The 25,639-nt window shown below is 36.6% G+C and overlaps 2 protein-coding genes across 2 annotated transcripts; both read right to left on the bottom strand.

The window, feature by feature from the left end:
* Positions 1–1,579: 1,579 nt before the first annotated feature.
* LOC9299976 (BTB/POZ domain-containing protein At5g48510) lies at positions 1,580–2,580 on the bottom strand. Its single transcript, XM_002863854.2, has 2 exons — positions 2,323–2,580; positions 1,580–2,198 (listed from the first exon to the last, which is right to left on the bottom strand). The coding sequence occupies exons 1-2, from the start codon at positions 2,428–2,430 to the stop codon at positions 1,665–1,667; spliced, it is 642 nt and encodes a 213-aa protein (XP_002863900.1). The 5' UTR covers positions 2,431–2,580; the 3' UTR covers positions 1,580–1,664.
* A 4,567-nt stretch (positions 2,581–7,147) lies between these two features.
* On the bottom strand, positions 7,148–8,443 carry LOC9301716. The gene is made up of 4 exons (XM_021015425.1): positions 8,182–8,443; positions 7,870–8,100; positions 7,580–7,780; positions 7,148–7,463 (listed from the first exon to the last, which is right to left on the bottom strand). The coding sequence occupies exons 1-4, from the start codon at positions 8,188–8,190 to the stop codon at positions 7,401–7,403; spliced, it is 504 nt and encodes a 167-aa protein (XP_020871084.1). The 5' UTR covers positions 8,191–8,443; the 3' UTR covers positions 7,148–7,400.
* Positions 8,444–25,639: the final 17,196 nt, after the last annotated feature.

Below are 25,639 nucleotides of genomic sequence, written 5' to 3'. Positions count from 1 at the left end.
ATTATGAGAATGAGACTAATGAAATAATCAATATTCTGTAAATTTGGGGACAACTAGATTTGATGGTTGTCCATGCTATATTGTGTGGTTTAATCCGCTAGAGATTTGGACTTACTCTTGGGGACTTTATTCACTCTATTTCATGATTATTGTCCATGGTAAATGTAAACTGGACTTAATGCATATTTTTTGTCCTGACACAAAGTTGTCCCTCTCTCTAACACAAAGTTGTCCTTCTTTTCTGACACAAAACCGCACACCTTTTAGGGGCAAAATCTTCTTTTTCTACCACATTACCACCCAAATATGGTAGATTTGAAATGAATAAGCGAAAGTGGTAGAAATGAAAAGACTTTGGTGGAAAGTGGTAGAGTTGACCAAATTCCCAAAACTTAAATCGAAAAAAATTAAAAAAAAAAAACTTAAATTCGTCGCCCGTCAGGAGCCCGTCGGTCATAAGTTCATCAGGAAAAACGTCGGATATTATAGACCTTTTTGTCTCAGGATTCCATTGGTATCTCGTCGGGAATATCCGTTGGAAAGTTCTCAGTCAACCTTCAGTGTGTTTTTCAATGGACTCCCAATGGTCTTTTCCCAAATTTTTACCATAGATGTATCATATTTTCCCGTCGGGATTCCGTTGACTCTAGAACCGACTGACCGTACCCGTTGCTTTGAGCACTTTACCACGGATTATTGACGGATATGTATGTCGGTTTATAGCTGTGTTTATTGTGTAAACTCGTTTTCCCGCAAGATTAAAAGATATTAAAACTCGTTTTCCCCCAAGATTCACCTGCATGTGTTTATCAATTTACCCTCTCTGTGTATTGCCTCTAAAAACATGGAAAGCCGCGACCACCAAGCTTGCAAGATCCGCAAATTTGTGTGGATTGAAATCTTAAGGTCATATCAGCTTTGTGGCTGGGCAAGTGAGATTAAGCTTGCACAGTTGCACTATGCCCCCAATTTAAAACAGTGAATGGATTCTGCAGAGTGGTTTGAGATGGAAATCCATATAGTCTTATGTGAGTCAAATTAGACCTAAGACTACTCTCTCAAATAAGAGATCGTGTGTAACACTAAGGGTCAAAATCCACAAAGCTCTCTTGTTCACACAATAGACTAATAGGTTTTGAATTAAGCTAAACAAGTAAAGATTGCAAATTAAAGAAAAAGAAGTAATTAAAATCGAGATGTAAATCAGATGGATCGTAAACTGTGAGGACGTTAAGAGAACTTTCTATATGATGAGAAAGTAACTCGTGTTCGAATTTGTCCTTCAGAGAGATTCTTCATCATTCACAACCCTCAAGGACCATAGTAGAACAACTGTATAATCAATATCAATCACCGATTCTCTCTTTAGGAACGACGAAAGAATCAACAACACATTCCACTTCAATAAACGCTTGCTAGTCCAAGAGTTACACAAAATTCGCTTGGTTTATATAAAATTGATCTGTTTTCTAAACATTTGTCTTGTTTTTGCATGCATAGTAAAGAGATATTATTAGATATAAATAGATCTAAAAGACAATTATTTTAATATGATATTTCAGATTTGCTAAGCTTTAGAAACACGAAGAAATCCAATCCCTTAAAAATGAGAACATGTGGTTTATCAAAGTGATACGACAGAAATTAAAATACATTGTGATTTTCTAGATCAAACGAAGAGTACCGATGCGACCACAACTACAACAGCTTCCATTACGAGGAGTATAGTTGTAACCACAACTAGAACAGCCTAAAGTACAAGTAAGAGAAGCCTTCACTATCTCCACGGCAAGATTTGGGTTACTGGCGATGAACAACTTGAACTCATCAGAGCTATCAATCGTTTTTAAATTCTTTTTGATAAAACTAAAGGCTGCATCGTGAAGGACTTTGTCAAAAGGGATTTGCGCGAGCTCAAGGATGTCAAGAGAATTCGAGAAACTCAGAGAAGATATAAGCTCGGCTCTGCATAGGTCTCGTAGATGCATAATCTCGTATTTATCAGCCGCAAGATAGAGTGACCGAGCATGTTGTTTCACGTTGGCAGAAAGCTTTGAGCCATCACTGTAAATAAACTCAACAAAAGCTTCTAACTCTTCTTGTTTCATCTCCGAGAGAGTGATTGTTTCCACATGTTTAGTCGAAGTCTTGAACTCGTCTAATTCCAACATCTTCTTAAACACCTCCGATCTTGATGCCTATTCAAATTCCAAACATACATGTTGAGAAAACTTCATTAATCACACACACACACAAAAAAACGCATATAGATTCTTGAATCAGATGATGATATCAATAAAGAGAAAAGATGAAAGAAGAGACCAGAATAAGTTTGTGGGCAGAGATAGCTGAGAAGTGCTCTTGCCATTTTTCTGCCAAAACCTTTGCAAGTCCACCGGAGAAGTGCTCTTTGTTGGTTGGAGTTGCCATATCTATAATATTATATAGTGTCGTTGAAAGATGATGGTGGTTTATATAGAGAAGACAACGAAAACGGTCAAAATGACTTTTGAAGACTTTGGAAATGGAGAAGACGGAAATTTAGTACAATGAAATTTCCAAGTCCAAACTCTTAATTTGCCTCCTCCTCCTCTCTTGAAAATTGTGTAACGGAATCAAACTGGTGAAAAAGAAGAATTAATAATTTGTTTGGAATGATTGAGTTATTGACTTTATATTGATAAATACATTATACATAAACATATGAACAAAATGATATACTAAAACTATATTTCACTTTGAATAAGACAGTAATATGAAGATGTTTAAAAAACTTTAACAAAAAACAAAAGTTTTAAATACTACCATATATTTATCCAAAATATTAACAAAAATAATAAAGATGTTTTTTCCAATATTTTTATATTGGTTTCAACACCCAGACGAGACATTCTATATTTTATACACAAAACTAATGCAATGGACAATAGAACCTAAATTTATAAGGTATGTAAGGGTCGATAATAATATAGTAAAACCTCTATAAATTAATACTCGATAAATTAATAATCTCTATAAATTAATAAATTTTTCTGGTTCCGAGTTAGAACCACTGTAAAAAATGACACAAATCGATAAATTAGTAAGATAATAATTTTTTCAAAAATCTTCTATTAACATATGGTCCCATCAATTTCATAAATTAATAATTGTATAAACTTATCAATATATATATTTAACTTAATATTTATATATGATATAAATTTATATATGTCATATATGAACTACTATGATACATATATATTTAAAAGATTATATGTAAAACAATTAATGAAATATATGACTACTATTCGAAAAAAGTTTGTGTTGTTTTTTAAACTTAAAAATTGCTTCTCTACTTGTAATTGGTATCAAAAAGACATTGCTTATAATGAAAAAAAACTTTTTTTAGATACAAAATTTTTTAAGAAATTACAAAATTAGTAAAATCTCTCTATAAATTAAGAATTAATTTATCGATAAATTAATACCTTTGTAAATTAATAAAATTATTAGGTAGTAATATTATTAATTTATAGAGGTTTTACTGTATATGGATTAATTTAGTTTACTTTTGCATGGCCATAACTAGTGATAACGTGGATGTATGCTCTTATAATCACCATCTACTTTTTTTTTTTTTTTTTTTTTGGTAAAATAACCATCTACTATTATCTTCTATACGCTTAAAACTTAAAATACATGTCGATGGATATTCACACTATATATACAATCAGACTAAATTTAAGCACCTTATGACAGTACCGTAATAAGAAAGAATCTATGAATGGTTCTTTCTTAGAGTTAAAAGAATTACTAAAATAAGTAATATCCCCTATATGAATAAACATTAATAAGAAAACAGTTAGATAAAATAAAAAAAGAATAATTTTATTCTACATATTCCATTACAAATAAAACAAAAGACTAATATTTTGCTTTAAAATTTGTTCAATATTTCAAATTTGTAGTGGCATAAATGAAGCTATTTATACCAGTCATTCATCACAAATAGTAAAAAGTTGTAGATATATTTTTATTGTTCTATTTATACAACTTTTTGCATCCTAAAAATTTCTTTATGAATAGAAACTAAAATATAATAAAACAACCACTCCGCAACAAAGTAAAAAAGTAGAAACTAATTTGATCAATCTAGTTGCTTTAAATGTGCTTTAGAGTGTTACCGTTCTCTTTCCCTAATTTTAAAGCGTGGGTGTTTCCTTTAATGACATTTGATTGCCATAATTCTACCACTTTTGCCTTCTTTTGTTAAACACACTTTTCCCTTTATTTGAACGTGTATTTCTTTTCTTTTCTTTTCATTTTTTATACAAAAGATGATAAAAAGACGAAATAATTTGGTTACGAAATTAATTAAAAAAAAAAAAAAAAAACTGAACATTCAATCGTTGTAAGTTGTAACGTAATAAGAAAGAAAGATAGGTCTTTCATAATTTACTTAAGAGTCACGCCCAACATTTAAGTGATACTTTAACGTTAAAGTCTTTTGGTTATATAAAACTCCTTTTTTTTTTGTCAACGGTTGAAACTCAATTTGAGAAAATATTATGCGACTACTTTTATGAAGGCTGTTAGTAAAAAATCGGGAGAAAAATGAAAAGGAAAAAAAAAACAAAAAAGAATGATTTGTAGCTGAAGAAAAAGGCTATATCTCTCCATGAAAATGAATGATGTTATGGACTTATGGTTATATATAGGCATATATTCTACAAGATCCACCCAGACAATGGATTCCAAAAAACTACCATCAGTATATATACAGTAAAAAGTGAAATGAAAAATGGAGGATATTTCGACAACGTTGTTACATGTTACAAAAGTGTCAGCAGTGAAAAAAAAAAAGCGAAGGGGATCATCAATCACCATATGAGCTGGCTAACGTTTGGATATTAAGTGGTTTCATGTATTTTGGTTTTGGTATAAAGCTTTTTGTTGGAAAATAATGGGTTGTCTTTTGTTTGTCCAGGAAAGTCCCCATATATTGATGATCCAAGCTCTTTGCCAACCCTTGATAATCCCTTGATATGCATCATTTGAATATCCCTTTAACCTTAAAATTATGATATTTGCTCCGTTGACATCCCAAAAAAAAAACCATTGAAAATCGGTTATCTAACTTCATCGCGAACCCATGAAAATCCCTTCAAATGTATCACATAAAGATTCATTGAGCATTTACCTTTCATCACTCACTAATAAATGATGTCTTTTTTTCCAAATAAATCCATCTGTAAAAGGTTTTGCTACATGAGTAACTTCTCCTATGACCTTACAATCATCGGTGTTTATCAAAGTATTTGTATCTAGTCTTCACCTATGAAGAAAGATTATTTGACCTCAAGTTGTGCCTATCCATTGACATCTCCCATATATTGATGATCCAAGTTCCTCACTAACCTATCAAAATGCATCACTTGAAGATCTCTTGAACTCTTACCTTCAAGTATCTTTTCATATATAAAATTCACTTTTAAGTCATCCCATCCCATCCATAAGGAGATTCCACGTGGATTTGGTGGCTACATTGAAAGAGTTTATATTTAACTATATTATTAATTTTATAACAATTAGGTTTATCTCTATTATTTGTTGGTGTCGGATCTCGGTATCCAACAGACCACGAGAGAAGATGGACCATGTACAATGGTTCAGATGTGTTAGGCTGTTTTGAAATGAGTTAAGACGAAGAAACATGCTATAATTGACATAAGCCAATGAAGGCCCACATCATATTCGAACTACAACCTTCCAGAGTGAAGAGAAGACGGTGATTGCAGATCGTATTAAAGAACATATCCATGACGGAAGTAACGTCTGATGGCGCAATCTGCGGCGTGTAGTGAATTGACATTTAATGCCAAAATATGAAGAGGTCATCATACTTTGTATTTCCGTATTTCCGAAGCAAGGTGATCCGGTTGCGAATATTCTTGTCGATGGTTTTCTCAAAGGTCGATGCTGCGATAGGGTCTTCTCCATGCCGTCGATTGTTTCTCTCCCTCCATAAGGTGTGAACTGCTATTTGAAGGGCATATCTGAGGAGCAAAAGCACTTTCCTGTCAAGAGTTTTACTAGTGACGAGCAAGGTGAGACAATCCCACTCCCATGTGTATTTGTCTTGAAGTATCCCTTTTGCTTGTTTTTTCCATACTTGTCGTGAGTAACGGCACTGGACAAAGAGGTAGTTTCTTGTCGATTCCGATATCCACATTACTTTGTTAAGATTTTCTTATAAATAAGTTACTTATGTTTAAAATTTTAGGAACTTCAGAATTTTCTTAAATATTACTATCTCCTAATATTTTTAAGAGTTTTATGAATAGTTTACTTCCGCTAGTTTGTCTCCACCTTCGAAGACAGATTGTCTCATCCGATCACCAAAGGCGACATCCAATTTCACGCAAAGCCGACTTACCAAACCAAAAACATACGACGGCATTCCCAAAAGCTTTGACATTGATGATCCCTCAAATATAGTAAACCAGCTCACATTTTACGTTAAATTTTTTTTTCCGCTAGAAATCGACCATTATTCTGAAGAAGCACTCATAGCTCATCTAAATTTGTATTCATTTAGGGTCCGACCACCTAAAACTTTAATCACCATACGGAAAAATATAGTATTTGATAAATAGATAAACAGCTTTTTATAAAATTTGAAAGCTAAGAAGTTTCAATAAATCAAATTCTAATCAACTATAGTAATCACCAGTGGAATACTACGTCTAATTATCTTACAGTTTCAAATTTGATAAAAACAAGTCTAAATAAACATTACTTTCATCTATAAAACAGAATTAAGAACATATGATTGTAACCTACCAACATTTTTTAATTATCATTATTTAGTTACTATAAATTGACTCAATGATTATTCAACAAACTTAATTTCAATAATTAATCCACTCAATGATTATTCTCTTATCCAAAATCTCAAATTAATTTTCATTTTCAATAATTTTACATATAATTATCCCTTATTTTTCAAATCGGAAAAAAAGTTAAGTAGCTCTGTCACAAGTCAAACTTTCTGTAGAAGAAGAAGCTAAGATACTATTCAACATTCCCCTCCCTCTGCTTTAACTCCTTTCCCATCCCCAGCTAATCTAACCAAATCGATCACTTAAACTTTGAGCCAAAAAAAAATAATACAGAATTTGCAAAACCAAGTCTCAATTTTTTTAGTTTAATTAATACAATATGGCTAAGCTTTTCCCAAAAGCTACATTGGTCTAGTATCTTTTAGAAATTCATCTTCTTTTTTTCCTACGCATAAATAAATACATACATAATACTCTCACAAGCATAGTCTTTTGATATATATAATAGGATTAGATAAAGAAGAGAAAAAGAAAAACAAAGTGTAGTTCTGACTCAAGTCTCTCACGCTTGTTTCTTCAAAGCACCCGTGTTGGCAAAAAACACCTTGAAATGCACCCAAATCCACCTCCTCCTCTTTTCTGCAAATTTCAATTATTAACATTTTCCATAATCAAAACCTTTAAACAATAATCAACCAATTTAATTAAGATTAAACTAATTAATAACAAATTGAATAAATCACAAGTTTTATTACCCTTTTGGATTTGACTGAGAGAAGTTGTGGGGAGACTTTGTACAAGTCTTCATCCACAGGCTTCGGTGCCTTCATGCTCCGCTTCACCACCGGTGTTGGACAGCTTACCGGGGCGTTAAACTCACGCGCCTCCGTCTTATAGCTGTGGTTCTCCTTGGAGACATTTCTCTTCTTCTCCACCGGTTCTTGACCCACTTTAGCCTAGAAAAAAACATTTTCCAAGAACATAAGACTAAATCAAGAAACTCACGGCGTCGTGTTGAATCAAGAAACATGAATCAAGAACGTACCCGGCGACGAGGGACGATGATGACGGCGGGAGCTACAAGGTGGTGATTATCGTAGAGATCTCCGGCGAGGTAAAGATCACGATCTTGAGGGTAAGGAGCGTAGTGAAGAAAAGCTGGTTGTTGAGTAGTTGCTGTCTCGAAACACTGAGTGAAAGGAACGGCGTCGTTCCAATCCCAGCTTCCAAAAGCTGGTACGTGTCCTCTCCGACAGTACTCTCCTCCTCCGTATTCCTGATTGAAAAAAACAAAAACAGTAAACAAAAGAAGCTTCAAAAAAAGTTATAGAAGAAAAAGAAAGAGGAAAGAGCTTACGTAGTCCATTGTAGTAGTGATGAATGTGTTTGATTGATGATGTATGGATCTCTCTGCTTTAAGTTATCTAAATAGAGAATGAGAGAGAGAAAGAGATTGTGTTTATTAAATGACCAGATGGGTATTTTACATTACTCAACACTGAGACAAAAGTTGTCTTAAAGTCTACTTGTAGGAGATAGAGAGATAGAGAGTAATGAGGGACTGTGTTTGTCTCTGAGCATAGAGTGGTGTTTTCAAAATTATAGTGTAGGGTAAGTGAAAATAATATAAAGTTGAGCTTAGCTACTCTTCTTCTACTACTTTTTTTTTTTACTTTTTAACAAAATTCTACTGTTTTTTTTTGTCTTTTGTTTTTTGTTTTTTTATTTCTTTTTATACAATGTTCTGTAGTCTGTCTTTACTTTTAATCTTTTCATAAATTTTATATTTTTTTACGTTTTTGTTGGCTTTAGACTTTGTTTTTACATGGGGTAACTTTTCTTTTCTATTAAAAAACATTTTTCATGGTTGACTAACAAAAAAAAGACTTAATGTAACGTAACTTTCACTAAAACTATTAGAGAAATTGACCAAGTTTTTTATGGCTTCTAAAGCTGACTTATGCATTCCATTTATTACTGTATCTTTTTTTTTTTTTTTTTTTAATTTAATTTATTAATCCCAAATGGACTTATGAAAATTGAGCTAAACGACCAACCACGGTTACAAAATAGAAGAGGCCCAAAACGAAAACCAGCGAAAACAAGATCAGCTCCGTGCAGTACACCGGAAAACACGAACTTCGCCTTCTAGATCCGACGCTAGCAAGGACGGCTCCTTTGTGGCTACAACCTCGACATCAAGTTTTTGGCTTGAGCTAGCGAACCCCGCCGCAAACCATCGCTGAGAAAAAGCCAAACCTGGAACATTCCTTTCGGAAAAGGGAAAACCGCCACAACCGGGCCCCAATACCTCATCTCCCCAACCTAGCAAGAAGAAGGAATCGAAACTCACCCTCACCTCCACCGATGCCCACCCTCAAACCTCCCCTAGAGCAAACCTTACTTCAGATCCGGCGAAGGAAAAACCAGCCACGGCGGCGGAAGAGTCGTTGGCTCAGACGAACCATCTTCCACCAAGATCCGGCCAAGGAACACCCGCAGCTCACCATCTAGGATCCGGACAAAGAACCACCGTTAATCCCTTCGCAAAGTGGTGAACCCACCGATCCATAGTCCGACTTCCGCCGCTCACCGGAGCTACAACTCACAAGCCGCCGAACCTAAAGAATCTATTCCAATCCGCCGGCGTCCTTTAACCAGCAGACACGGAGGAACATCATCTTATAGCTGCCGTGAGGAGAGCCACCGATTTGCATCGAAACCACAGATCCACCACACCACACACCACCGGAGAAGAGAGGCACCCACCACCGCTTCAGCCGCTAACCCAGCCTCCGTCGATGAAGCTCTTTAACAAAGGCAGCCGCGAGAAAACCCTAGATCTAGGAAAGGAAGAGAGAGAAGAGAGAGGAACGATTGTCCGATTTTTATATTGTTGTAATATTATTTACTGTATCTTGTAATACATTTTCTGTGTTGGGGAATTAAATAAGATTTTTTTGTGGAGTAGAAAACATTAATGTATCAGAATATCCACAATTTGAAAAAAGAAGAAAAAAAGTGAAAAATTTTAAGAGACAAAAGAGTTAAGAAAGGAGCTTTAGAAAGAAGGGGCCACATGCAACAATTACCTCTGTTATGAAACTTTGTGCTCTGTGCAGTGTGCAACCAAAAACATTGCCACGACTCCAAGCAATCCCATTTATTATCTTTTGTCAATTTCTCTTACTTTTTCTTTATAATATTCTAACTTTTCAATAATTAATAGTATGTCTAGAATTTTGAATATTTTTTATCAGTAAGTTTTATATTGACAGAGGACAGGTGGGGTTAGGTCAAAATTACTAATACTGTTGATAGCAGGATAATAAATTGGAACTGCTCATGGCAGCCTTTTAAATTGAGAAAACAGTTAGAAAACAAAAACAAATCAACGGAATGGGGTTTTCATTGATGTAATAAATATTTTGGTTAGGGCAGTTAACACTAGCTAGAGAAAATATTGTATGTATTTTCAACGATTATTTACAAAGTATGTATTCCTTTGGAATGTCACTATTTACTGTGTATATTACTATATTTAATGTTGGAAAGTCATCAGAAGTCTGTCTGATTTTTTAAATGGAATTTTTTTAGTCAGTAATTCGTTGAAAATTTCCAAAAAAATTCAAAAAAACCGTTTTCTTGTAGTAGAATGATGTGTTAATACTTATTACTTACAATTATAAATCTATTTCACGGGTAATTTGTGATCTTTTAAAAAATCATAACATATGTGGTAATACATATAAGCTTTTCTTGGTAGAATCAAAAATTTAAACAAAATGGTAATCATCAAAAAAAATTATATAAATCTTTTATACGCCAAATGATATAACAATGAACATTATGGAAAAAAATTGTATCGAGAAATTAAAATCTCTTTATTAATTGTAAGGCAGTTTTGAAAATTATTAATATTGTTTTCTTTAAATTATTAGTGAGTTTTAAAAAAGAAAATTTGTTTTTAATAAATTTTTTAAAAATATAAAGGTTTAAACTATAAAATATGGAAACGCTTTCGGTAGTTTGTATAAATATTTTGCAAAAAAAAAAGCTAAATAGATGCAATGCTTCTGAAAATCCCTAAAATGCTTTTTGGGTAGTTAAGTATTTAAGATATGGTGCTTTCTGAGTTGTCAGGCTGTTGTTTATGTTGCTTGGCCTACTCTACTGTTAACGTTTGACATTTCTATCATTAGTCTTTTCTATGTTTCTATCCTTAATCCACCGGGTTTGTGTTCTTTTGCAGTTAATTATACTTTTTACGAAATATTTTACTTTAATTTTGATTTTTTCCTCATATAATTTTAATATAAACCTCCTCATTATTTTAGTCAATTCTATTAAAAATGAATGAAATTCTAAATATAAAGATCTCTAAGGAAATTATTTAGATTCACATAATTGAACTCCATACAAAATATGACATAGGTTTTACATTGTAACTCTCCAAGTCTCATTTGTGAAACAGGAGAGGATAAATAATGTACATTAATTGATACGGGTATATAGAAAATGAAATATAGTTTTCAATTTTCAGGTTTCGTGAACATGCTCTACTACACATTTAATGAATCTGTTGGACCTTGAAATATTAGGTACGTCATTTGAGTATTTTGTGAAATATTTTTTTTGAACTCCTTGGAACCTCTGGATAAAATTACTCTACAATGAGCAATGCTACATTACCATAGTGTGAGGTCACAAGTTATAGGTCTGGTCAACACACAATACTATTGTGGTTCTCTATGCTACCTAAGACTTATTTATACTCTATCAGACTAACTAATAATCTTAATAACGAACACAATGAAAGATAAGAAAATGTAAATATTTAGAATCATCACATAGTTAAGGTTCACTTATATAACATCATTCTTAATTAACCTAAAAACATGAATAATAATTATATCAAAAACATTAACAAAAAGTATTACAAACAATAAACCATGAAAAAGAAAAGGAAAACAAAGTTGATGAGAAAATCAGTTGTTACATCAAATTCATGAACCATATATCTCAATCTAATTGCATATAAAAGTTGAAGCTCTTGACTATGAAATATGAACTCCTCCTTTTTCTCTTATTTTCTATTGGCTCGGAATCTCGGATACCTCTAAAATTGAGTCTTTTTAACCTTAGTTGGCATAGGAATGATTTGCTTTAGCAGTGATCGCCGGTAAAACAATAATTATATTTGAAAGCTTATGCTCTTGTCTATCAACCCTACCAAGTTTGAGGAAGATTAGATGTGGTGAAATATATAGACTTATCATCTATAACCAAATACATATACTAATTAAAGCAAACCACTAAACCATGAGTGATTGAATAAACAAAATCGTAGAGCAAAGAACCGTCGCAACTGTGCCATGAATATTAAAAAAAAAAATAGAAGAGTAAAAGAAATTGAGAATCAAGATATTTGGATTTTCTCAACACCACCTCGCAGAGAATGAAGGGAAAGGCTAATACTAAGACAATGTAGTGGTCAAAGGTTATTTTCTTTTTTTTTTTTTTTTTTTGAAAAAGATATTCATCTTTCAACTTCATATTACTTTCTTTTTTACTTTACCATTTGTGACTTGTGAGTAAGTCTGAAAACTGCAGTAAACTTTGTATGCTTCTTTTATTTCGAAAAGTCTCGAGTCACAAGATATATATATTCTCGTTCTTCTTACTAAGTGATATTCTCATTCGTTTGGTGGTTAAAGACTTAAGACAAAGTAGATAACTTTTGCTGTCAATAAAGAAAAACGTAGCTAATGTAACTCTTTTGTTTTTGATTTTTGGTGATTAAGAGTTGCCAAAATCAGTTTTGGGTTGGGTTTAGGGTTTGGTAACCCAAGTAAAATCTGGATTTAAGGTCTATAGATTTTGGATTGGGTTTAAGTTGTTTAAGATCATAAATAATTTGACCAAAACAAACTTAAATCTAAAGTTGACAAAAAAAAAAAAAAAAAAAAAAACTTAAATCTAAACTAAATCAATTTTGTGTGGAAAATATTCAGTTATATAGATTTGTTTGGTTATTGAGTTATAAAAATGACAATACCATCTAAAATGAGTTTCAATAGATAAAATAAGTTAAAATATCCAGAAATAAAATAAAACATGCTAAAGGCTTTTTTCCTCTTATTTTTCAACATCAATTTTTAATTTTCCTTAGCATTTATTTGCGAGCAAATCTGAAATGTGCAATAAGCTTCTTTACGCTACTTTTAATTTCAGAAGTCTATAATTGATGGGTAATGAAGGAGAGAGCTAACTTGATGTTCTCACTGTTGATGACAATAAGAAATGTTATTTTGGTTTTGTTTATTGGTGACTTTCCAATTATTTGTGGATATTAGGAAATTATTAAAAATCCACGACCCACGAGGGTTGAAGCACAACTTCTACTTGGGCTCAAGTCAGGCCCAGTATTTGCAAATGTCTTTTTTTTTGGATAAAAGTATTTGCAAATATTGATTAGTTTACCTATTTAAATTTGCACAAAAAAAAAAGTTTATCTATTTAAAATAAGAAGAATATGTAGTGTATCAGTTGGAAAAAAAAAAGTGTATTAGGGGTGATGACATTAATATATAGCTGTTGTACGTTTGGCATCCATTACTTGGTTTCGTATCCGCCTTAGAAAAGATCTTCATCATTGTCAAATAAATAACAAGTAACGTAATTTAGATGCTCGCAAATATGGATAATATGCTTTAGAAAAAATAAGACATGCCTTGTTTTGTTAATTATTTTGTTTGATCTTTTTATATTTATAGACATATGTTTTATTGTGGAAGCCCTTTGGCCCATTGGTTGATCAAGCATTAATTAATGCTTCTACACCGAGAGGTCCCGGGTTCGAGTCCCAGATATTACGATTTATTAATAAATTTGCCAGATTAAAGGAGGCAAGTGTGCAGAAGATCTCCAGCGAAGTACAATTATAGCCGTTCGCCAGGATTCTACGCAGAGAGAAGTGTCGTCAGGTCGTGGATCATTGAAGGTGTCCGTCAAGAGCATGGAAAAGGAAGTGTCGTCTGTCGTGGATCTAATAAGGGTCGGAGGGAATTGTCCGTTGTAGAATCGTCTATGTAACAGTTCTCATAATTTGCAATAAATAATAAATCTAGACGTCAAAAAAAAAAGACATATGTTTTATTTGAAATTAGTTTCTAAAAGTAAACATAATTTTAAATTATGTTATAAATTTAAAGTAAATTTTAAGCGAAAAAAAAACGTTACAAATAATCAGCATATTAGAATTGTAAAAACAATCTGAATTTCTCATTAAAGATTATTGTAGCTGTACAATTGCTTATATAGTAAGTGAAAAGATTAGCTAAGAGTTAGTTGTACAATGAGTCATTAACACTGTTAATACTCTGTTTTCTCTGTTAACATGGTAACTTTCTTCTTCCTTGTTACTTGTGTACCAAGCTTCTGTATTTGCTTCATATACTCTAATAGTCCCCCTTAAGCTGGCTGGCAGAAAGAGATTCGAGATGCCTAGCTTATTTACAAGATACCGGAACTGTCCAGGATATATGGCTTTAGTCAAAATGTCTGCAACCTGCAAGTCAGTGCGTACATGAGCAGTATAATTGTCCCTTCCTTGACTCTGTCCCTCACTGTATGACAATCACGCTCAACGTGTTTTGTACGTTCATGATAGAGAACAGTCGGAGAGGTAGGGGGAATGTGTAAGTCTGTCATCAAACTTCTAATCCAGACAATTTCACAAACCGCCAAAGCCATTGCTCTGTATTCTGACTCTACAGAAGAACTGTTGGGGTCGGATCCCACACATCTTCGGTAGGATCCACTTGGATCTGTCCACGTCATTATTACATAATAATCCTCTTGGATTTCTAGATGTTTCGTTGCCGGGATCGAGCTCGACCTGTCGGGAGTTCGATTCAGTTTATTAAAGAGCTCGATCTTTACCAGTACGGAGTTCGCTCTTATTCAACATACTGTTCGCATAAAAGAAGGCCGAAGCAAGGAGAATATTGTTCGAGGTTCGCGGCAGCGTCAAGACGCAGGAGTTCGGAGTCAACAAGAAAGAGTTCGGAAGATCCACGCGGAGCCCAAGATAGTTCAAATTCAAGCCGTTTCGGTCAAATTGTAACCTACATGATTAATGCGGATCAATGCGATTATGAGCAGTAAATGACCGCATTGATCATGTTTTCTCTATAAAAACAACCTCAAACGCATGTGTTTGGGGAGAGAACAACTTTTTCCCTCTTACGATCAAGCAATATAACATACTCTTTCTTTTACAATTTTGCAAGACTTTTTTACTATTTTATTCTTGCCAAGTTCTTTCGCTTTATTTAGTTTCTTGGTTACTTTCCTTTTCAAATCCTTATTTTCATTTGTTGATTTTAGAGTTTTTCTCCACAAAAATACTTAAAGACAATCGAGTGTGAATCCTACATCCATATTTTGGCGCCGTCTGTGGGGAGTTACCGCAAAACTCTTTAATCTCAAAATCTCTCTTTTTCAAACCAAGAAACTATGGCTGATCAGCAAGCTTTGAGCAATGCAATTGCCTCGCTTACTCAGTCAACCACCGATCTGACCAATCAGATGGGTACACTCACTAGTGCCAATGCCACTTTTGGTGAAAGGTTAAACTCAATCGAGCAAACTTTAATGAGTGTTCAAAATACTCAAACAAATTTGTCAAACGCGCAGAACGTTGTTTCAAGCCGTTTAGATAATTTGTCCTCAGCACAAACGACAGCGTATTAGCGCAGGCTATTCCAAACTCCCACGCAAAACAGATCCGGGAGTACTCAAACTCCTCCTACGGGCCGTCCTGCTAGTACTAGCAATCAGACAACCGTAGGAGATGGGTCCAATCCAACCGGGGATGAAAATCCCCAAAATCAGGGCAATCCTGCTATTGACGAAGGACTCCTTATGGAAGAACCTGATTTCATCCTTTCCGATGATTTCGTCAAAGTTCGTCAAGAGCTTGATGAGATGAAGTCGAAGTTTCATCAGGCGACCAGTTCGGCACCTGAGATCGATCGAGTAATCGAAGAAACTCGACGAACACCCTTCACTTCGAGAATCTCAAACCTTCGGATCAAAGATTCTCGAAAGGTCAAATTACCAACTTACGATGGTAAAGGTGATCCTAAAAATCACCTCGCTGCTTTTCAGATCGCTGCTGGCAGAATTGATCTAGAACCACATGAGGAAGATGCCGGATATTGCAAACTATTCTATGAGAATCTATCCGGATCGGCTTTATTATGGTTCACTCAGTTGGAGCCTGAATCTATTGATAGTTTTAAGAAATTGTCTTCCGCATTCCTAAAACAGTATTCCATGTTTATGGAAAAGGCAACCTCTGATGCAGATCTATGGAATTTAACCCAAGGTCAGAACGAATCACTTCGCAAATATATCGCTAAATTCAAAGAAGTGATAGCCAAAATTCCTGGGGTATCACACGCTGCTGCCCTTTCTGCTTTAAGGAACGGACTTTGGCATGAATCCCGATTTCGGGAAGAAATCATCGTCAATCGTCCGAGCACTATCCAAGATGCTTTATTCAGAGCTACTAATTGGATGGAGATAGAAGAAGAAAAGCTTAGCCTCGCTAAAAAGCATCGGCCAGCAAAATTGGTCGTTGGAAATCCAACTAAAAAATTCGAACCAAAAGATCAAAAACGGTTCAGAGTTAATCATGCTACTAATGCCGTAGGAAAACCCTCCCCAAACAAAGGAAGATACAATTCTTCTAATACATGGGTTAGAGATGAGAGTGCATATTGCGATATTCATAGAGTAAATGGGCATTCCACCAAAGATTGCAGCGTACTCAAAAAGCACCTCACCGAACTGTGGGCAGCTGGAGAGCTCGCTAACTTCAATATCGAAGAGTTTGTGGAATCTTATCATAAAGAAAAAGAAGATTCTGAAGCGTCCAATCCTCCTGAAAAGAAACATAAACCCAATGGGCCCAGAACTCCGAACACTCCTAAGAAAAGGATCGATGTTATAATGGGAGGATCCAAATTGTGCCGAGATTCGATCAGATCAATCAAAAGACACAAGAAATCAGCAGCAATTCAAACCGTTGTGGGTTTCCAGTGAAATGAACAAACAATTCTATCTCTTTTGATAATTCGGACACTCAAGGATTAGCAGGACCTCATGACGACGCTCTTGTGATAACTTTAGATGTTGCGAACTTCGAAGTAACTAGGTGTCTAATTGATACTGGAAGCTCGGTAGATCTCATATTTCTAAGCACTTTGCAAAGAATGAGAATCAGTAAGGCTGACATTATCGGTCCACCGGCACCATTAGTAGCTTTCACGAGTGACACATCTATGTCCTTGGGGAACATAAAACTACCAGTGATCGCCGCAGGGGTTCCTAAAATTGAAGAATTTATTGTTTTCGACCGTCCGGCTGCTTACAACATAATTCTAGGAACTCCGTGGATTTACCAAATGAGGGCTATACCTTCAACTTATCACCAGTGTGTGAAATTTCCAACTCTTGCAGGAATCAGAACCATTCGTGGAGATCAGGAAACGTCGCAATCTTGCTACCTCATGGGACATCGTTTAAAGCTTAAATAGCAATTAATGATACACGCTAAGCAAGAAATCACTTCGCGTTACCCAAGTGGTCTCAGTTCAAGTGAAGTTACCACATAAATTGAAATTGATTCCGAATTCCCAGATCGAAAAGTAAAAATCGGTACTGCTTTAGATTAAGAAATCAAAAATCAGTTGGTAATTTCTAAAAGAAAATAAACATACTTTTGCATGGTCGGCGAAAGATATGCCTGGAATCGACAAAAGTATCATTACCCATGATTTAAACGTCGATCCCAGTTTTAAACCAATAAAGCAAAAAAGAAGAAAACTTGGTCCAGACCGAGCTCAAGCAGTCAATGAAGAAGTTGATAAGCTTTTGAAAATTGGTTCCATCAGAGAAGTGAGATATCCGGACTGGTTAGCAAACCCCGTGGTAGTCAAAAAGAAAAACGGAAAATGGAGAGTATGTATCGATTTCACCGACATTAACAAAACTTGCACGAAAGATAGCTTTCCTCTCCCACATATCGATCGGCTCGTTGAGTCAACAGCCGGAAACGAACTTTTAACTTTTATGGATGCATTCTCTAGATATAATCAGATCATAATGAATCCCGAAGATGAAGAGAAAACATCCTTCATAACAGATAGAAGAATCTATTGTTACAAAGTTATATGCCATTTGGTCTAAAAAATGCCGGTGCAAGATACCAATGTTTAGTTAACAAAATGTTTTCAGAACATTTGGGCAAAACAATGGAAGTATATATTGATGATATGGTTGTGAAATCTCTTAAGAAATCCGAGCACATTACACATCTCGAGAAATGTTTCAAAATTTTAAACAAGTTTGGAATGAAATTAAATCCAGCTAAATGTTCCTTTGGCGTGCCTTCCGGAGAATTCCTGGGGTACATAGTCACGGAAAGAGGGATAGAAGCTAATCCTAATCAGATTAACGCTTTCTTTACTATGCCTTCGCCAAGAAACATAAAGGAGGTCCAACGATTGACAGGCAGAATTGCTGCATTAAATCGTTTCATATCGAAGTCTACCGATAGATGTCTCCCCTTTTATCAAATTTTGAAAGGGAACAAAAAATTTCGGTGGGATGATCAATGCGAAGCAGCATTTCGTCAGCTCAAAACTTATCTGACAACACCGCCGATTCTCTCAAAACCTGAATTAGATGAGAAACTTTATCTCTACATTTCAGTTTCTAACCATTTCGTAAGTAGGGTTTTAGTTCGAGAGGACCGAGGTGAGCAAAAGCCAATTTTCTACATAAGTAAATCTCTTACTAGTCCAGAAACTAGATATACCATGATGGAGAAATTAGCTTTAGCAGTGGTCATATCTGCTAGAAAACTCATACCCTATTTCCAATCCCAACCTATAGAAGTACTAACTTCCCATCCGCTTCGCTCAATTCTTCACGGGCCAAGTCAGTCCGGTAGGTTAGCAAAATGGGCAATCGAACTCAGTGAGTACGATATAGAATACAAAAGTCGAACTAGCGCAAAAGCACAAGTTCTGGCTGATTTTCTAACCGAACTACCATTAGATGATGGAATCTTTGTTGAAACGGACTCTACATAGAAATTACACGTAGATGGATCTTCTTCTAAACAAGGATCTGGAATCGGCATTAGGTTCGAAACTCCGACAAAGGAAATAATTGAGCAATCATTTCGGTTAATGTTTCCAGCTTCGAACAATGACGCAAAATACGAAGCTCTCTTAGCAGGACTTCGGCTTGCTCTTGCGATTGGAGCAGAAAAAATAATAGCTTATTGCGATTCTCAGCTAGTTGTAAACCAGTTCGCTGGAGATTACGAAGCTAAGGCTCCTCGAATGGAAGCTTATCTTTCGGCTGTCAAAAAATTAGCCGGAAAATTCAAAGAATACGAATTAGTTCGAATACCTAGAGGAGAAAACACTTCGGCAGACGCTTTAGCTGCCCTAGCTTCTACCTCAGATCCTGAACTCAAACGAGTTATCCCCGTTGAATGTATTTCTTCGCGAAGTATTTCGATTGAAGAAACAGAAAACGATAACATTTCGGCGGCCGAATACATCGAAACTCCAAAACAAAGTTTCGGAAATAGTTCACTTGTCATCACCAGATCACGAATAAAGTCTCAAGATGACGAACTTACTCCACCATTGGAACTTCCTAAAAGAAAGTCAAAAAGAAAGTTAAAGGATCAAGAGGTTCCCATTAAAGAACCGTCTCGAACCGAACAGTCACTTACAGGTAATGTAGAGGTTCAGGAGACAATTGAAGATCCTGATATTCCTTCCGAACCCGAACCAAGGAAGTTTATACTCAAGTATAATACTTCCGCTAATGATTGCGGGGCTGACTGGAGGGTACCCATCAAAAATTTCATTCTTAATGGATAACTACCATCTAACAAATGGCAAGCTTGCAAATTAAGAATCATCAGCGCTAAGTATTGTATAATTAAAGAGTCATTGTACAAGCGAGGCGTCAGTGATCCTTATCTTTTATGTATTTTCGGACCCGAAATTGAAATAGTGACAAGCGAGGTCCACGAAGGGCTTTGTGGTAGTCATTCTTCGGGACGAGCAATGGCTTTCAAAATCAAACGGTTAGGATATTTCTGGCCAACCATGATTTCAAACTGCATTGATTACGCCAAACGGTGTAAAAAGTATCAGATGCACGCTCCTCTTATTCACCAGCCATCTGAAATTCTATCACATATATCCGCTCCATACCCTTTCATGAGGTGGTTGATGGATATAATCGGTCCGATGCATCGTTCAACACGAGGCGTCCAATACTTATTAGTTCTAACGGACTATTTTTCCAAATGGATTGAAGCTGAAGCTTATATAAGTATACAAGATTCCGTAGTAAAGACATTCTTGTGGAAACATATTATTTGTCGCTATGGAGTTCCCTACGAAATAGTAACCCATAATGGTCCTCAATTCATTTCAAATAATTTTGAAGATTTTTGTTCCGCTTGGGGAATAAAACTTAGCTACTCAACGCCGAGGTATCCTCAAGGAAATGGACAAGCGGAAGCCTCCAATAAAACCATTCTCAGCAATCTTAAAAAAACGCTTGAGTGCTCGAAAAGGTGGATGGTATGACGAGCTGCAACCTGTGTTGTGGGCTTATCTAATAACCCCGAGGCGAGAAACGGGTGAAACTCCATTCTCATTAGTTTATGGGATGGAAGCCGTAGTCCCAGCCGAGCTAAATATCCCAGGTTTGCGCCGAAGCGAAGCTCCACTTAACGAGGAATCAAATTCTAAATTATTAGAAGACGTTCTCGATACAATCGATGAAAGGCGAGACCAATCCCTTATTCGACTTCAGAATTATCAACAGTTGACCGCTCGATACTATAACTCAAAGTTGAAAAACAGACCTTTAAATGTAGGAGACTTCGTTTTAAGGCGAGTGTTCGATAATACAAAAGAAGAAGGAGCTGGAAAACTCGGTCTTAACTGGGAAGGCCCTTATCAAATCACTGAAAAAATCCGAAACGGTGTATACCGTTTACAAGACCTTGATGGAAATCCCGTTCAAAGGCCTTGGAACATAATCAACTTGAAGAAGTTCTATTGCTAAAGCAAACACATTCGAACTACGATTTGGCTTGATCCTATTCTGGGTACGTAGGCAGCTCGCTAATCACGAGTCCAACAATAACATAAAAATAAAAATATAATTCCAGTCATGGAATCCTGTTTTTATAAATTCGATATTCGAGCATGAATATAAAGATACGTTGCGAACAATGTATAAATAAATATTTCTTGCTAAGCTAAGACCGGATCTAGAAAGGTCTTGACTTACGGAATAACTCCGCTCCTTGACCAGCGAAGTCAACGATGCTCATAATGCAACCTGGCATGTTTCCGTACTCCTGAAGTCCTAGTTCGATCCAATCGGAAGGATGGGCTTCGAGGCGATGAAGCTCGCGAGAAATATCGAGGCGACGTTTCTCTAGCTCCATTATGCGTTTCTTAATCTTTTTCTTCTCATCTTCGAGCTCGTCATGCCGACTGATAAGCTGAAGAAAATAAAACGCTACGTTTAGCAATAACAAAAAGAAGTTAATCACTAGGATGGAAAATACCTTATTGATAAACTCCTCAGCCTTAACACGATCTTGAGGCAACAATCTCTCGATTAGAACGATCGGAACCTGAATGCTAGTTCCCTTCTTCAATATTTGTGAATCTTTTGGTTCGCCAGACTCTCCTGCTTTTATGAGCTCGATGTCCGACGTCCTCGAAGGATCAACTCTCATCACTTTGAACAAGTCTGAAGGATTCTCTGATGAGTTACCTCCTTTGAACATTTTTGTAGAATTGTTGTTGAAATTCAATGACAGAATACACCCACTTTATACTCGAAAAATTATTCGATTGCATTTATGAGGATTAATTGACGATTTCCCAAATCTAAAATTACGATTTTCATGGCAAATGTAATCGAGATAATTGCTAATTATATTCCCTAGATTAAACGCATTAAATGAGATTTGAATAAATCGGCGAATTTAGAGCGAAAGGGGAAATGTAATTAATGTTGCTGGGTTTCAAGACGAGTGACACTTTACAAACATAAATAGGAAAGTGTTCGATCAAAAGTCTTCGCCCGATAATGACTCTAGCGAGGTGGAAGATCCCGAACAGCTTTCCGAGGATAGCCCCTCGTCAGAAGATAAATCAAAAGGGCCGGAGAAGTCATCAACAATTTTCGTCTCCGGTTCCTCTTTTTCTTCAGTTCTTAACATCGGAAGTCTCTGGAACTCGGAGGAACATGAAACAAAAGAGGACCCATCACTGGACGCCAAGGATAAACGATGAAATTTATCCAGCATGCGGAGGAATCTTCGGAGGCAAGTAGGCATTATGGCCACGATGTCTAGACCATTCCTCTCCCATTTGTGCGGTTCAGATTCCAAGCGAAGGATCTCTCTTTCCATCCTCTTTATGCGCTCATCGAGAGCACGACGCCTCCTTCCGATTCTCTGTCTCACACAAAGCTTTGTGTCTCCCGACGATCTGTTTAAACGAACATTTTGTCAAACGACCAAAAGAAAGGAAGTTATAGTTTTCTGAGAAGACTAAGAGTTAGAAAAGGAACATTTTCCAGGAAGTCATAACATTCGACCCTTTTCTTCCCTGTTCGAAAATGAAAAAACATTGGGTGAATAAACTCCCTTTGGAGAGAATCTGTCTTTGGACTCAAACAATGGGTTCCCACTTGAAGTTGTTATTCTTGAGCTTGATCTGAAAGAAGACAGCGGCATCTTTTCAAGTTTTTTCTTATAATGAACTATGGTGATCTTTCGGAATCCCTTTAAAGGAGAAAGGGGTTCAGATTTCTAGAAATAATTATATATTGTTGGCCTGTTGGAGCAGGCTTCAGATCCAATTAAAACGCGGCCCAGCGATTCCGAAGCCATCATGGGCAGCGATCGAAATCATTGCCTGGTCGTATTTATGACAAAATTCTCATGAATTATAAATCTTATCCCTCGATATAAAAAGAAAACTTAAGCCGAGCTCCATCCTCGCCTTCGAGAGACCGAGGAAAAATACTTTTTAAGATTTTTTCTTTAAAAAAGGCAAGTGGGCCTGATCAGCTCATCTCTCACAATTCATAAAACCTCTTTGGCGGGCTAGGACTTGCAAACCTAGAATCGTGTCCAAACGTTTTTGCTAAAAAAAAAAAAAAAAAATCATATGCCAGAGCATGTACATGGTTGTGTTCGGTCACACTAATTGAACAAAATATTTCTGTCAAACGGAATAATCCTCATGGACTCAACAAAACAATTCTTAAAAAAAAAAAAGAGTGTTCCTACACCTCTGGAGAACCCTCATGTGGCCGAGAACCTTCACCTACCTCGAATTGAGATGGGGAATCTCCAAATACCAAAGAAAATTGTTTCAGATCGAGAGTAGGACGGGAAGCTGAGGATAACTCGGACTCAACCATAACGAGTTCGGCAGCAACTTCGCTCCTCTCGTTCTCGAACGAAACTCTCCCAGCCTCTAGTTCTTTAATCAGGTCTAGATTGCTCTTCAGTTCGGCTCGATCTGTTAGAAGTTTAGTCCAGACCTCTTCGTCCTTGATGAACTGCGTAACAGATTGAATAAGTTGCCTACCGAATCCCCTCATCTCTTCTCGAGCATTATGTTTGGCTTCAGCGATATCGCGAGCCCTGTTCCTAGTTAAAAGCTCGATCTCTTTATTTGCTTCTTCGAACAAAGCCGTATTCTCCTCTAGCTCAGCCTCCAAGCGAAGAGCATTAGACCTCGCAGAATCCCTTTCAGCATTCCCAATTCTGATGCGTTGCTCGTTAGCTGCTAGAGTTTTCTTCATATTTTCAAAAGATGACTCGTGTGCTTTTTCCCGCTCAAGTCGCACGGATTGGTTGGCTAATCTGAGATCATCAACCTCCTTCTTAGCCTTTGCGGTCTCTCTCTTCGCTTGATGAAGAAGGTTCTCATAATGGAAGATCATTCCATTAGTCTCCATAAACGCCTTCGAAGTAAAAAAAAAACGTGTCGTTTAGACAAGAAGCTTTTACCTAAGGAAGGGAGATTGTCTAAAAGATCCGAAACTGGGATAGGTAGCAAGCTCGATTGGCAAACATCTGACGGATTTCCGGCCTTCAAACCGAAAAAGGAGGAAGGGACGCCCCTTCCCTGGTTTGGAAACTTCGGAAGATGTCTCCAATCTCTTCTCCGCCTGCGAAGCAGAGGAGAATAGCATATTAATAGATGCAATATGTGGCAAGTTTTGCTAATGCTCGCTTTCTAAGTAAAAACTTACTTGGAATCGAAGCGGGTAAAGGATTTTAAGTCCTAACACTTAGTCCTTGAGATAGGGGAGCCTCCGATCTCGGCTCATCTATTTCTTCTGAAATTACTCTATCTCCCGGAAGAGGGAGCTCGGAGTTTAAAGGTTCTGAAGAGGGAGAAACAGAACGTAGAGGGCTAGAGACTCGTGGGGGAAACTTAATCTCACGGTTTTAAGTCTCTCGTTTGATAGATTATCGGAATCTGGAGCCTTCCTCTTTGTACAAGGAGAGGAGGTTATTTCTCCCTCACACCCTGGTTCGGAAGGGCAAATTGCGGTGGCAACTGGAGGGTTGTTAAGAATCTCGGCTCCATGAGTATCCACCGCGGCTGACAGGGCTGCTTCTAATGAACCATCATCAACCAAGAGGGTCTTCCTGTGGAGGTTACCAACCCTGGAGATTGCAGCTATCCGTTTCTTTCTCCTGATTTCGGATAGCTGATCCTTAAGAACCTTGATTTCAGCCTGCATCTTTCTTTTATCTCGGGCATTCAGGCTCGAGACGTCTTTCTCCTCGGGAGGAGGATCGAGGGGTGAGTCTGACCGTCTTTAATGGCGAGCCCCGCTTTATGAATGCGGTGACGGGTGAAGGAATTCCAATTTGTTTCACCCTCGGAAACGATTCGAAAGAAGGACAAGAAGTCAACGGTTGGGCGGGGGATCGTCTGGTTCCCTGAAACAAAGTATTGGGTTAAGAATTCCATCTCTTTTACTTAATACAGTAGAAAGTAGTAAAGGTTGGATTTTTAACCAAGTTTAGCCGACCAATTGGCGAGAAGAAGACCGGAAAGACCTTGAACGGAATGGGGATTGACTCAGAAAAAGAATCAGTATTTCCTCCAAGGCCCATCATTCGAGGGCATTCCGTCGATTAGGTTACGGTCAAGGATAGGGTTTATAGAAAAAATACCCGCTGCTGCGGATTCACGGGCTCGAAATAGCCCTAAGAGTTCGCTGGTGGAGAGGGAAAACCCTGCTTCTGCCGAAACAGTCAGGGTACTCAGAACGTATCGAAGAAAGTTGGGAGCCATTTGGGGAAAGGCAATCCCTAGGTGGAGGAGGTATAAAAGAAGAACTTCCGGAACGGGAAAAAACAAACCACAACCTTTGAAATAAACTTCGTACGCACAACAGTAACCCTCTCGCACCACTTCCGGAGACTCGTTGGGTCTAGGAAGAGAGAATTCAATTTCCTGGGAGATGTTACAAAGGCGGCGAAGAGCGCCAAGGGAAGCGGAGGTCGACTGAGACCTGAAATGCGGACCAAATTTGTCTCCCCTTTGGGTGAAGACTTCATCCCCTCTGGGAACAGGGATTCCTTAACTGTCATCTTCGTTTTCCGAAACATAGACGGCTGGGGAAGACATCTTTTACTAAAGAGGTTT

Source organism: Arabidopsis lyrata (assembly GCF_000004255.2).
Source record: "Arabidopsis lyrata subsp. lyrata unplaced genomic scaffold ARALYscaffold_8, whole genome shotgun sequence".
Classification (NCBI taxonomy): domain Eukaryota; kingdom Viridiplantae; phylum Streptophyta; class Magnoliopsida; order Brassicales; family Brassicaceae; genus Arabidopsis; species Arabidopsis lyrata.
The sequence above is the reverse complement of the archived record's forward strand: the minus strand, read 5'-3'. Positions and strand labels throughout refer to the sequence as shown.